Raw genomic sequence first — 14,501 nt, 5'->3', positions numbered from 1 at the left:
GTTCATGTTCTTACTAATATAATGCAGCATCCTTATTTCTTTATATTCCATGTGATTCCATTCCAGTTCTTTCCATTCTAGGAAGAGAGAGCATTAGTTTGAAATATATTGATCTCAGAAATTGCTGGACCAGACAACTCTTATTTAGGCAAACATAGGGATATGAATGTGGCTTCCATGATGACTCAGATGGTAAAAAGTCTGCCTGCAATGCAGGAGACCTGGGTTCAATCCCTGGGTGGGGAAGATCCCCTGGGCAAGAAAATGGTAACCCACTGCAATACTCTTGCCTGGGAAATCCCATGGACAGAGGAGCCCCAGTGGGCTACAGTCCATGGGGTCACAAAGAATCAGACATGACTGAGTGACTAAACCACCGCCATCAGGGATATGAAAGTGAAAAGTGAAAGTCGCTCAGCCTTGTCCAGCTGTTTGTGACCCTGTGGATTATACAGTCCATGGAATTCTCCAGGCCAGAATACTGGAGTGGTAGCTGTTCCCTTCTCCAGGGGATCTTCCCAACCCAGGGATGCAACCCAGGTCTCCTGCATCGAAGGCAGATTCTTTACTAGCTGAGCCACCAGGGAAGCCAAGAATTCTGGAGTGGATAGCCTATCCCTTCTCCAGTGGATCTTCCCGACCCAGGAATCGAACCAGAGTCTTCTACATTGCAGGTGGATTCTTTACTAGCTGAGCTACCAAGGAAGCACCAGGGGTATGAATAAGATTTAAATGCAGCAGTCTTCAGCCATACATTTGAAAGCTTTTCTCAGTAATCACCCTGTATTCCATGCAAAAACACAAAAAACAGAAAACCAACCAATCAAAAAAGCACTTTGTTTTTAATTCTTACTATACTTTGACAGAAGCTAGCTCAGTTTGACCTTTTAAAATTTTATAGTCATTACTATTCCACTGAAGTCATAAACTAGATTATGGTTACGTGGATAGTCAGGTCACTGCAACCAGGAAACCCTGCTTCTTTGTCTGGCTTTGTCATTTCCTACAGGTTGAGTTGTCTTCTCAGAGTCTTAGCTCAGGAGGTAGGGGGATGGGGGCAGTAGTAATATTTATTCTGTATTAATTAATTAATTAAATCCCTTCCTCCCACTCCACTCCTACCCCTACAGTTGTTGGAGGGCCAGCTGGGACAATGTATTTGAAATAATTTTGTAAACTAAAGGGCTTTTTACAATTATAAAGACTGTTGGGCTATAAAATTCTATATTTGTAACTCTTACCTCTAAAAAAATTCCTTCTAGATTTCTCAGTTGAATACACTGATTGCACTTCTGCTGGGAGAACTTTTACCTGGAGACAGGCAGAAGATCATGACAATTTGTACCATCGATGTCCATGCCAGAGACGTGGTGGCAAAACTTATTTCTCAGAAGGCAAGTTGTAGAGATTTCATGTATTTTTTGCTCTTTACTAAAAGTGGTGTTTTTGTCAAAAATATTTCTGAGAAAGCAATTTTTTTAAGTTGGTATTTTTGATTAGTCCTAAGAAATTGGTTGTACTTACTTTGGATTCATTTTATATGGGTTAACAAATATATTATCCTTAAAAGAGTTACCCCAAGTGATATCCCCAGGGATTTGGCCTCGTAAGGCTCCTCTAATTCAGATCATCCAAAAATTAAGCCAGGATGTGGGACCTCCAAGAAGTCATGTGTTCATTTCCCTGCTTTATGTCTTCTCTACACCTAAGCATCTTGCCCATTGCCCTGTGGTGACCACCTCTGTGGCTTATCCCGTCAATAGCAGTAAGATTGTGGGCCACCTCAATCATCTCTGTGTGCCTTTGATTAGTTTCTTTTTGAAGAAAGAGAAATGTTGGCCACCCCTTGTCTTTTCCATTCCAGGCTAAATTACTTGAAAAAAAAAAAAAATAGTAGTTACTTTCTATTCCTTTCAATGCATTGTTTACCTTCTTTCCTTATCTCTTTAAAAAGTTCATGTATCTCTTTGATACCCCCAGTGTTTAATGTGGAAGGAGAATTACTCATCCTTTTTTCAAAATATACTCCTACTTAAAATGTCAGAAGTACGATCGTCTAGTGAACAAAACTGACATACCATGCCCATAAAACTGCTTTTTCCAAATCTCTCTTTTCTTTTTTTTGTTTTTTTTGAGGGTGGTAATTACCTTCATGGTTTGAGGGTATGCTTATATTGTGACATATTTTCTGTTGTTTTTCTAGTTCATTCTCAATTTATTAAAATCAAAGCGAATTTTAATTCTCTCCACAAAGTGCAAGCAAATGCTTCCTCGTGTGAACATAAAAAGAAACAGTTCTTGATCCAGGCTCAGGACACTTACTGAATAATGTTGTTTAAATCCTAATCTAAAATTTATCCTTGCAAAATACTCTTACCATGTGTTCTCATTTTGATGATGAGCCATTGATATGACCTTGCATATTTTATCATTTTTTTAATCAGTGATGGTTTGCTTGCAGCAACAGTTTTAATTTAAAATATGTTCTTTATTTTGTACTTAAAGAGATAAAGACTTTGTCTAATTCCTGCTCATTTGGTGTGCCTAAATATGCAATGTGGAGACTCAGATAGACATAGACAATGAGCAGATAATACTTTTGGTAACTTCAAGTGATTCCTAGGAAATCCTTGGGTCACATTGGATCTGGAAAGAGACTGGAATTATTTTTCAAACTAGGAAATAATGGATAGAATTGAGTAAAATAAGAAATAATGGCAATGAAAAAATACTGTTGTTTGACCTAATGAAAAATGGAGTGGAAATCTGTAATAAAAGCAAAACAATTTTAGAATGGACTTGGTTGAAAGTGTAGTTTGTTTATACGTCTGACATGCTGAAATAATGGATTATGTGCTTTTTCCATCTGATTCCACTGATATGAATATAAAGTCACAAAAGTGATCCAATCCTCTAGGGTGATTCACAAAAGAGGAAAAAGCATTGCATCAAGAAATTGGTGTTGTTGTACAGTAATAGCCTTCTTAAAACGACTTTTACTACACACATATTTCTGATTAAGTATTCAACCATTTACACGCAATTACAGTTTGCAGGAGCATGCAAGAGATTTCCCTTTTGTGAGATTTTTTAGGAGTAAAATGTGACTCAACAGAGTTAATTAATGGATTACATTTGTGGCCTTAAAACTTTCAGTGTTCGTGTGTATTGATCAGATGACGTTTTCAGGTCGTCACTCCCGAGGCTTTTGCTTGGCTCTCTCAGCTTCGTCACCGGTGGGAGGACACCCAGAAACATTGTCTCGTAAATATCTGCGATGCCCAGTTCCAGTACTTCTATGAATATTTAGGAAACAGCCCTCGACTTGTGATCACTCCTCTGACTGACAGGTAACAATGATAAGTTGAAGTCAGATGGGAAAAGCCGAGTCAAAAGAAGTCCCCTAGCATGGGTAAGATGTCTCAAAATAATTATTTTCGATGGCTGAAAATAAAGGGTTGCAGGAAAATGTGGAACAAATAGGGAAACTCTATGAAAGCAGTATGGAAATGTACTAACTGAGTGGCACAGTGTATGTTGGTGTTAGAGACAAGAGAACCAAATTAGAAAAGCATAATGACAGGTACTGTGTGGTAGAAACATGAAACCACAGGCCATTAATATGGCTCAAGGCAGCGTCTTTGATCTCAGAGTCCATTCTCTCTGGTTATTTATGGCTGACACCCTGATATCAGGATTTCTAACCATTTCTCCCGCCGCATCCTTTTGTTGAAAGTGTAAAAAGAAGAATTGCCTATGGTAAGTTCATTTCTGAAGGTTACATATAGTGAAGGAAGAAAAGAGGGAGAACAGGAATGGTTCAGCAGATACAGTACTTCTGAAGCACTGTGCTGAGGACCGTCCCAGGATCAAGCAGGCAGGATTCCTGCTCTTACAAAGCGCACTGTCTAGGGGAGTGTGGCTCGTGAGTGGCTGGGAACAGAGAGGAATGGTAAACAGATGAACAGAGCTGTGTTAGGGGGTAATACTTGCTGTTCACTCGCTAAGTCGTGTCTAACTCCTCGCGACCCCATGGACTGCAGCATGCCAGGACTCCCTGTCCCTCACCATTTCCCAGAGTTCACCCAAGTTCATGTCCATTGAATCAGTGATGCCATCCGACCATCCCATCCTCTGCTGCCCTTTTCTCCTTTTGTCCTCAATCTTTCCCAGCATCAGGGTCTTTTCAAATGAGTCGGTTGTCCATATGCTATGACAAAAATAGTACAGGGTGATATGTTAGAAAGTCTCTTGAAGGAAGAGCCTGCTATAGATTGTGAGAGGACAGTGGAGCCAAGACTCAAATGATAACAGGGAACCAGCGAGGCAGACATCCGGGGCCAGATAGTTACAGGTAAAGACAAGTACAAAGTTTCTAAGATGGAAAGGCGCTTGGCTGCTTCACGGGATAGATACAGAGCCCAGTGTGGCTCAAGAGTATCAAAGGAGCAAGTGGTTCTTAAAAGTTCATTGCCTCCTGACTCCAGGGTAATAGATACACGCAGTCAGAATGTTGTAGAGATAAGGATATGTCACCTTGACCTGAAATTCTTTGTTAGTATTCCAACCTGTGCTAAATTATTTGATGGGAGAAAGCATATTTAGTCTTTGTCATTAATGAAAGAGAAATCAGACCTCAAGATCATACTCATGTTCCCAAGTACCCAGTTATCACCATGCCGCATACGTTACTGGGAATGAAAGTGCAAACAGCTTCAAGTCTGTCTGTCGACCTGGGGTCATAATGGTGCCCTGGGAGATTGGTGAAATTCCCTCATTAGCTTTGGGATTGTTCTTAAACGTATTAATCTACTTGTGACTATGTCATTGATAAATCATAAGGCTTCTGTAATTGTTTCTCTAATTCAGTTCTCTTTAACTTGCCTCTCACTAAAGTCAGTGTTCACTATCTAGTTAATTTACGTACTGCTTTCAGCGTGAGAAATTAAAATTTGTAGCCTGACAAAATCACTTGTATCGTCAAAACTGCAAATGCCTAGAATCTGCTGTATCCGTGCCATTGTTAATAGAGAAGGATACAGGGTACAGGACAAAAGGGAAGAGGCGTTTTAAAGTCTATCAATAGTGAGGACCAATAGCATATTAACTTTCCAATTTGAAAATCACTGTAAGGTTTATTTGGAAGTAAAAAGGAAGATTAATATTCCTTTTATAGAGTCAATAGGGCTGTATAAGATGTTCACAGTATGTTCATTTCTCTCCCATTTCATTCTCAGGATTATTTACTAATAGTTTACATTAACACAAAGATACCTTGCAAATACTGCCATTATGTCCTGTTTGGTGTTGACCTTCCCTTGGTGCGGTAGGCTGGAAAAATATCATCTCCTCCCCTATGTGGGCGGGTTCAGAGACCCAGGTCACCCAGTTTGTAACTGAGAGACTTGGGCTGGAACACAGGTGTTTCCTGGGGTGCAGGCTAAGCTGCTGTTACAGAAAGACCTGGAATATAAGGGCTTCAATAGCATGGAAGCTGGGGTCTCAGTTGGGTGACATTCCCAAGGAGTGTGGTTCAGCAGTATTGGCTTCCGGGTGGCCAACATGCTACACATGGCTTGAACACTTACTTCATTTTGTGGAAAAGGGGAAAAACATCTCAAAGGAGGCATCCTAGGGCGTGTATGCTCATTTCGGTGCATTTCACACTGGTTGGAGCTTGGTCACTTGGCTGCTCCTGGCTGGAAGGCAGGGAGAAAATGTAGTCTGTAGCATATAGGTGGTCGTAGATCCAGTGGAACTAGGAACCACAGGGAAAGATTGCTAGGGCATAGTCTGCACTAGAAAAAGTGCTGTAATTCCTAGGCCAGGGATCTTTCAATTCCATATTCATTGTAAGATGCTCTGAAATGTGATGGCTGTAAAAAATAGAAACTCTTGCAATTTCCATAGGTAATTACTTCAATTTGCATAGTACTTTGAATTTTTAAGGCATTCACCTTTGGCTTTCTTAGCCGTCCATTGCTTTCACCACTTGGCCACCTCATTGAGTTGGCTTTCTTAATATAACGCTATAATAAACCTCATTTTATGGAGGAAAAAACTGAGGCAGGTTGATGTCAGAAATGCAGTTTAAGGTTAACATTTGATGGATGGCAGAGTAGACACTGGTCCTGGGTACCCCCACTAGATCCCCTGTCTGTACTAAAATTAAGATAATTCATGAATCTGCAGAAACCCCACGTTAGGTCCTGGCCAGGTATTCGTTTTCCTTCTTTTACAAGTGTTAAATTCTGTCTTAGCATATTTTTCCTTAGGCTAAGAATCTGAATCTTTCCTGCAAAAATAAGTATTATCATAGTCTAAACACACATAACAACACATTTGAAATGAATTCCTGAATACATTTTTAATGTAATAAATTACCTGTGTCATATTTGCTTTGTGTAGTGAAATAGGTATATATTATCTGCGTACTTTATATTTATATATATTTGTACATCTCATCTCTTAATGTATTTATTAAAATATGAAGTGTTTAATTCTTCATCATCCAAGATTCCTATTTTTCTTATATAAACAATATTTTGAAATGTTGTCTGCCATATTAATAGTATGTTTACCTAGAAATATCAGAAATTCAAGAGCATTACAAATTAAGTGTCATTTGTATTCAAATACACAGCTTTTTGGAAATGAGATAAAGCAATGCCTTCTTCTCTACTATTTTTAAACAGCCAACCTGAAATTAAATTTGATACAATATTATTCTGACTTTTACCATGAACAAATCAGAGGTATGTCAACATGTTGTATTACAGCTACATTCTGGACCATAGCTTCTTAAACTTACAAAAATATTGGATTGTCCTTCACTTTTTCTAGGAATCTCATATAAAATTGTAATACTTGTGTTTTCTTTTGCTTAAAGGTGTTACATTACTTTGACTCAGTCCCTTCATCTCACCATGAGCGGGGCTCCAGCTGGCCCGGCTGGAACAGGAAAAACAGAAACCACCAAAGACCTTGGCCGTGCCCTTGGCATGATGGTTTATGTATTCAACTGTTCAGAGCAAATGGACTACAAGGTAAGTTATAAAATGATACAGCCTAATAGTATTATTCCTCATCTGGAGTAATTCAAACTAATACCTTAAAACTCTTTTCTGTTTACAAATTCTTAATGCCTCACTCCATCGTTTAGTCCATAGGAAGTATCTATAAGGGACTGGTGCAGACAGGAGCCTGGGGCTGCTTTGACGAGTTCAATCGAATCTCTGTGGAAGTTCTGTCAGTGGTGTCGGTGCAAGTGAAAATGATACACGATGCCATCAGAAACAGGAAGGAGAGGTGAGTGGCATGTGGCTTCTTCCTGTTGTTCCAAGTAGAAAGAGCACCATGGAGCAATAGAGGAGGCCTTGTCTCCAGTCTCTGACGGCCTCTCCCTGTCCCATGAGATGGATAGAATGAGAGTGGCTGGTTAATTGTGAAGATTTATTTTGAATAACCCCCCATGTCTTTGCAGTGGTGTTTGAGTGTTGAATACAAGAAAGGTGTATCACATTACTTTAATTACTTAAAGAATAAACACCCTCTGCAACACTGAATCCTGTGATCAATTCTCACTCCTGATCTTACTTGACCTTCTGGCAGCGTCTGACACCATCTCTCCCTTCTACATGATACACTTTCTTCACATAGGTTCCAAGATCCCACATCCTCCGAGTTTTCCCTCATCCTCAGGGCTGCTCGTTTGCTGATTTCTTCCTGACTATAAAATGAGGGGAAGCATAGTATCCATCTCACAGATTATCGTGAGAATTACATGCAGAAACCTTGGGCAAGTGCCTGACGCATAGCACCATGTCAGTGTTGTTGCTCAGTTGCTCAGTCACGTCCAACTCTTTGTGACCCCATGGACTGCGCACGCCAGGCTTCCCTGTCCTTCACTATCTCCCAGAGTTTGCTCAAACTCATGTCCATTGCGGAGAAGGCAATGGCACCCCACTCCAGTACTCTTTCCTGGAACCTCCCATGGACGGAGGAGCCTGGTAGGCTGTGGTCCATGGGGTTGCTAAAAGTCGGACACGACTGAGCGACTTCACTTTCACTTTTCACTTTCATGCATTGGAGAAGGAAATGGCAACCCACTCCAGTGTTCTTGCCTGGAGAATCCCAGGGACGGTGGAGCCTGGTGGGCTGCCGTCTATGGGGTTGCACAGAGGCGGACATTACTGAAGCGACTTAGCAGCAGCAGCAGCATGTCCATTGAGTTGGTGATGCCATCCAGTCATCTCATTCTCTATCGCCCCTTTCTCTGCCTACCTTCAATCTTTCTTTGCATCAGGTGGCCAAAGTATTGGAGTTTCAGTATCAGTCCTTCAATAATTACTCAGGGTTGATTTTCCTTTAGGATTGACATTCCTTTAGGATGTCACAATCTTTGGGCCTCTTCTTTTCCCTGTCTCTATTCATTCCTTGATCACCTCATTTAGTCTCATGGCTTTCAATGCCATATCGATGGTGCTGGCTACTGGCTGCCCAGATCTCCTTTCTCTGATATCTAGACTTACATAGACAATGTCAGCAATTGTCTTGGGGCATCTTAGGACTCAATTTGAAGTCTCACTGGCCTGTCGTATTTAATAGATCCAAAGTCAAAATCTTGGTCCTTGAACTAACACCTATATTATTATCTGTCTTGTCCCAGTAGAATACACCCTCACATCTTCCAGTTATTTGGGTCAAATAGATCTAGAACCTAATCACTTCATAACTTGATGCCACACTCTGAGAGACAGAACATGAGTGGGACTTAGGGTTTGATGGATTTGTTTGGGAAATCAGTATTGCAGTACCCAATTATGGTTTTCTTCCTACCATTTGTTTGTATATATTGCCATCTCATGTATCTGGCCTACCCATTGATCCCCATTTTTAGGGTTTTTTGCTCAGCTAGCTGTTTTATCCATAAAAATGTCAGTCTGCCATCAGGGAAGGATCATCCAGTCCCTTGAAACTGTGAACCAATTACAGAACTTTCTAGTTATTTTAGATACATCTGAATATTTCTACCTTCTAGGGAAATTCTCAGTCCTGCCACATGGCTCTGGGAAAACAGCTTCCTGTGTTTACCACGTGTCTGCTGCCTTACCTGCCCCTGACCTAATGGTATGCTACAGAAGTGAGGTTATTCCCCTGTGATTTCCAGACATTTGATTTAGCGTTTAGTCAAAATCTCCTTATTTGATGTAACCCAGATGCCTTTGAGGCCATCCTTTCTTACAGGGAGTGAGATAACTGATCAGTGTAAGGACTTGTGAAAATTCCCAACCAGGGTCTCTGTGTGTGCATATATGTGAACTGATCATCCTCATGCTGGCCCATGTACAGACTGCTAGGTTCCTTCATGATTTCCTGAGTTCTATTACATTCTCTTTTCGTTTGAGGATTTAAGAGATGAGACCACGCCTCAGCCACAAAGCCTTCCAGCATCTTGCTGTGTCCCTCCAGCCCCCCACCCCGAGATCCCTGCCCTTGACACGTGGCTGTCCCTGCTCTGAGTGATGGCAGAGTGCTCAGCCACCCACCTGCCCTGCTGCCATAGCTGCCTGCCAGGCCCGTCTGCCTTCCCCAGCCTGACCCTCTGGGAATGAAGATTTCTCCATTCGTACCTTGACTATACACAGTCCACCTCTTCGTCCTTGTCTAGCATCTAAGAAACAATCCTAAAATTGGCATTCTCTTACCCTCTTGAATTTGATGATGGAGGCCCAGGTCCTTGGCCACTTCAGCCCCTCAGTTTCTCAACAAGAGAAAGCCTTATATGTGTTTAATTTGCTGCTGTTGGTTCTCAGTCGCCCAGTCATGTCTGACTGATTGCGACCCCATGGACTGCAGCACGCCAGACCTCCCTGTCCCTCACCATCTTCCGAAGTTTGCCCAAGTTCATGTCCACTGCACTGGTGATGCCATCCAGCCATCTCATCCTCTGTTGCCCTCTTCCCCTTCTGCTCTCAATCTTTCCCAGCATCAGGAACTTTTCCAGTGAGTCAGCTGTTCGTATCAGGTGACCAAAATACTGGAGCTTCAGCATCAGTCCTTCCAACAAGTATTCAGGGTTGATTTCCCTTAAGATTGACTGGTTGGATCTCCTTGCTGTCCAAGGGACTTGCAGAAGTCTTCTCCAGCACCACAGTTCAAGGGCATCAATTTTTGGTGTTCTGCCTTGTTTATGGTCCAGCTTTCACAGCCGTACGTGACCACTGGGAAGACCATTGCCTTGACTAAACAGACTTTTGTCGGTCCATTTCAGTAATGTCTCTGCTTTCCAACATGCTGTCTAGGTTCATCATAGCTTTTCTGCCAAGAGGCAATCATCTTCTGGTTTCATGGCTGCAGTCACCATCCTCAGTGATTTTAGAGCCCAGAAAGGGGAAATCTGTCACTAATTCACCTTTTCCCTTGTATTTGCCATGAGGTAATGGGGCCAGATGCCATTATCTTCGTTTTTTTAATATTTAGTTTTAAGCCAGCTCTTTCACACTCCTCCTTCAACCTCATGAAGAGGCTCTTTAGTTCCTCTTTGCTTCCTGCCATTAGAGTGGCATCATCCACATATCTGAGGTTGTTGATGTTTCTGTTCATGATGCTCTCACAGCAAGTATACTGGAGTGGGTTGCCATTCCCTCCCCCAGTGGAACTCTATGCGTCTATGACCCATGCATCTTGGGTGGCTCTGCATGGCATGGCTCATAGCTTCACTGAGTCACACAAGCCCCTTTGCCACAAGACAGTGCTCCATGAAGGGGGTGTTTCGTTTACCCCCGTGTGAAAGTTCGCTTCTGCTTGTCCTTCCATTTAGTTCCTACAGGCCTTTATGTTCCATCTCCCTGGCCTTCAACAGCCTAATGGTCCTGTTAAAGCTTTCTGAACATAGCCATAGTTATAACTAACATCTGTTGAGTATTTACCATGCTCCAGGCAATGGCACCCCACTCCAGTACTCTTGCCTGGAAAATCCCATGGATGGAGGAGCCTGGAAGGCTGCAGTCCATGGTGTCGCTGAGGGTTGGACACGACTGAGTGACTTCACTTTCACTTTTCACTTTCATGCATTGGAGAAGGAAATGGCAACCCACTCCAGTGTTCTTGCCTGGAGAATCCCAGGGACGGGGCATCCTGGTGGGCTGTCATCTATGGGGTCGCACAGAGTCGGACACAACTGAAGTGACTGAGCAGCAGCAGGCGCTGTACAGTCTCCCCTAGTGGCTCAGTGGTCAGGAATCTGCCTGGCAATGCAGGACACATGGGTTCGATCCCTGGGTCGGGAGGATCCCCTGGAGGAGGAAATGGCAACCTACTCTAGCATTGTTGCCTGGGAAGTCCCATGAACAGAGGAGCCTGGCAGGCTACAGTCTATGAAGTCACCAGGAGTTGGACATGACTGAGCAGCTAAGCAGGCACGCACACACATGCAGACACTGTACTCTTAGCCATTTGTATACATAATCTCTTAATCATCATATAATCCAATAAACTGGATAATATTACTATTATCTTCCCCGCCTTTTGTATTAGATGAGGGAATGGAATATGCCTAAAGTGATATATCTGATCTCTGAATGCTCCCAATCTGGCCCCAGAGCTAGCTAAGCACCACGGTATTCAGTCATGTCTGACTCTGTGTGACCCCATGGACTGTAGCCCTCCACACCTCACTGTCCATGGGATTCTCCAGGCAAGAATACTTGAGTGAGTTGCCATGCCCTCCTCCAGGGGATCTTCCCAACCCAGGTTTCAAACCCACAATCTTTTATGTCTCCTGCTTTGGCAGGTGGGTTCTTTACCACTAGCACCACCTGGGAATCCCACCTCTCAATGGTGGTCAGTAGATATTTGTTGAATAAGTGGGAGGGAAGGAGAGATGGAGGGTGAGCACACGGACAAGGGAACGACTGAAAAAAGTCCCTCTCCTCTCTGAGCTGGACATTCTCTATCTGTACCACATCACATTCAAGAAATTGCAGCCCATGTTGAAGTCCAAGATGGCATCACCTTTCATTAACTGTTGAAGTAGTCAAGTCCTCATTTTTATATTCTAGCACACTGGCCATGCTAAAATACAAAGGAATATTTGCCATACTTGTAATTTCTTTGGGGGAAGGGAGTGTATTTTTAATAAACATGCTTCAAGATATTCAAAATATGTATGCTTATGAATTTTAAAGAAAATTACACAGCATAAACAGCTTCCTAATAATAATTTGCATTTTGCAGTGGTTTGCATTTGTCAATGTGCATTGATATTCAATGAACACATTTAATTCCATCAGCATTCTTCTTCTGGTAGATTTGTATTTCTTGGCGAAGCTATCATACTGAAGCCATCAGTCGGAATATTTATCACTATGAACCCAGGATATGCTGGTCGAACTGAATTACCAGAAAATCTCAAAGCTCTTTTCAGGCAAGTGTTATGCTTTGTGGTTTAGCATCTGGAGCGCTCATGCCACCTAACGTTGCTGGTTTGCACTGTTAAATGATTTGTTTTTACTCAAGAATTTCTATGGAAAACCCCTTATTGTTTCTTTGGGATCCCTTTATAGAGAGAACTTTCACCATGATAAATTAACTCTTGTGAAATATGAAACCAGACCTCAAAATTGTTACATAAAACTTACATGGTACATTGAACATTTAATACTAGCTCTTATTATATTTATAATAAAATGATTTTTATTATAAATATAATTTTGACAAAGTACAGACTATTTGGAAAATATGAAACTGAATAAAGAAAAAAATTACAATTTTATCACCTAGAAATATGATTGTTATATTTTTTCTAGTCTTATAATTCCTGTTTTATGAGTTTAAGTTATTAGATTAGGCATGATTTTCATTTAATTCTCATTTAATGTGTTGACATAAGTAGTTTGTCATATTACTGAAAATTCTTTAGAAATACCATTTCTTTGTAGCTCCAAAATGGTCACTCCCTTGGCTCATCCATAATCTTCTTAACCATTCCCTATTGTCTGACATGGAGGGCTTGTGTTTTTCTTTTCGGTTCTTTATGATCACAAAATAGCAGGCTGTAAACATCCCTTCACATGAAGCATTATCCTTATTTCAGCTTATTATCCAGAATAGATTTCTACATGTAGAATTACTTGGTGAATGGTTCAGGTCTTTACTGACAACCTGCTTTCCACACATACTCTGCCAGTTTATACACTTACGGCAATCTGTCAGAGAACTTGTGCTGTTGCGTCTGAACCCATTCCTTTTAACTCATGTTTTAAATCAGCTTTGTTTCCTGCGATAAAATGCACCCACCTGAGTATCACAAGCTGGAATCAAGATTGCTGGGAGAAATATCAATAACCTCAGGTATGCAGATGACACCACCCTTATGGCAGAAAGTGAAGAGGAACTCACAAGCCTCTTGATGAAAGTGAAAGTGGAAAGTGAAAAAGTTGGCTTAAAGCTTAACATTCAGAAAATGAAGATCATGGCATCCAGTCCCATCACTTCATGGGAAATAGATGGGGAAACAGTGGAAACAGTGTCAGACTTTATTTTTTTGGGCTTCAAAATCACTGCAGATGGTGACTGCAGCCATGAAATTAAAAGATGCTTACTCCTTGAAAGGAAAGTTATGACCAACCTAGACAGCATATTCAAAAGCAGAGACATTACTTTGACAACAAAGGTCTGTCTAGTCAAGGCTATGGTTTTTCCTGTGGTCATGTATGGATGTGAGAGTTGGACTGTGAAGAAGGCTGAGCGTGGAAGAATTGATGCTTTTGAAGTATGGTGTTGGAGAAGACTCTTGAGAGTCCCTTGGACTGCAAGGAGATCAAACCAGTCCATTCTGAAGGAGATCAGCCCTGGGATTTCTTTGGAAGGAATGATGCTAAAGCTGAAACTCCAGTACTTTGGCCACCTCATGCAAAGAGTTGACTCATTGGAAAAGACTCTGATGCTAGGAGGGATTGAGGGCAGGAGGAGAAGGGGACAACAGAGGATGAGATGGCTGGATGGCATCACCCACTCAATGGATGTGAGTTTGAGTGAACTCTGGGAGTTGGTGATGGATAGGGAGGCCTGGCATGCTGCGATTCATGGGGTCGCAAAGAGTCGGACACGACTGAGCGACTGATCTGATCTGAAGTAGCCACTTGGTGGAAACATTACCACTGCAGTCAAAATGTGGAATGTTTCCTACACCCCTGGAAGTTCTCTTGTGCCTCTTTGAAGTTAATCCCCCATATCACAATGTCCTTTCTGTGACTAAAGGTTAAATTTGTCTTTCCTAAAGTTGATGGGGTCGATAAGAGTCGGACACGACTGAGCGACTTCACTTTCACTTTTCACTTTCACGCATTGGAGAAGGAAATGGCAACCCACTCCAGTGTTCTTGCCTGGAGAATCCCAGGCACAGGGAGCCTGGTGGGCTGCCGTCTATGGGGTCGCACAAAGTCGGACACGACTGAAGTGACTTAGCAGCAGCAGCAGCAGCAGAGTTGATGTAAATG

The 14,501-nt window shown here is 41.9% G+C and overlaps 1 protein-coding gene across 2 annotated transcripts in view; it reads left to right on the top strand.

The window, feature by feature from the left end:
- Positions 1 to 14,501, top strand: part of DNAH11 (dynein axonemal heavy chain 11) — a 369,573-nt gene that overhangs the window by 131,355 nt on the left and 223,717 nt on the right. For both annotated transcript variants that reach the window (XM_086397406.1, XM_086397407.1), the window contains exons 31-35: positions 1,263 to 1,394; positions 3,190 to 3,350; positions 6,890 to 7,046; positions 7,163 to 7,308; positions 12,311 to 12,427. In XM_086397406.1, the coding sequence (XP_086253532.1) occupies positions 1,263 to 1,394; positions 3,190 to 3,350; positions 6,890 to 7,046; positions 7,163 to 7,308; positions 12,311 to 12,427 (713 nt within the window). The remainder of the gene's footprint in view (positions 1 to 1,262; positions 1,395 to 3,189; positions 3,351 to 6,889; positions 7,047 to 7,162; positions 7,309 to 12,310; positions 12,428 to 14,501) is intronic.

Source organism: Bos grunniens, chromosome 4 (genome assembly GCF_055505025.1).
Source record: "Bos grunniens cultivar Pamir isolate PY7600 chromosome 4, Bosgru_T2T1.0, whole genome shotgun sequence".
NCBI lineage: Eukaryota > Metazoa > Chordata > Mammalia > Artiodactyla > Bovidae > Bos > Bos grunniens.
This window is presented reverse-complemented; position numbering and strand designations above follow the sequence as displayed.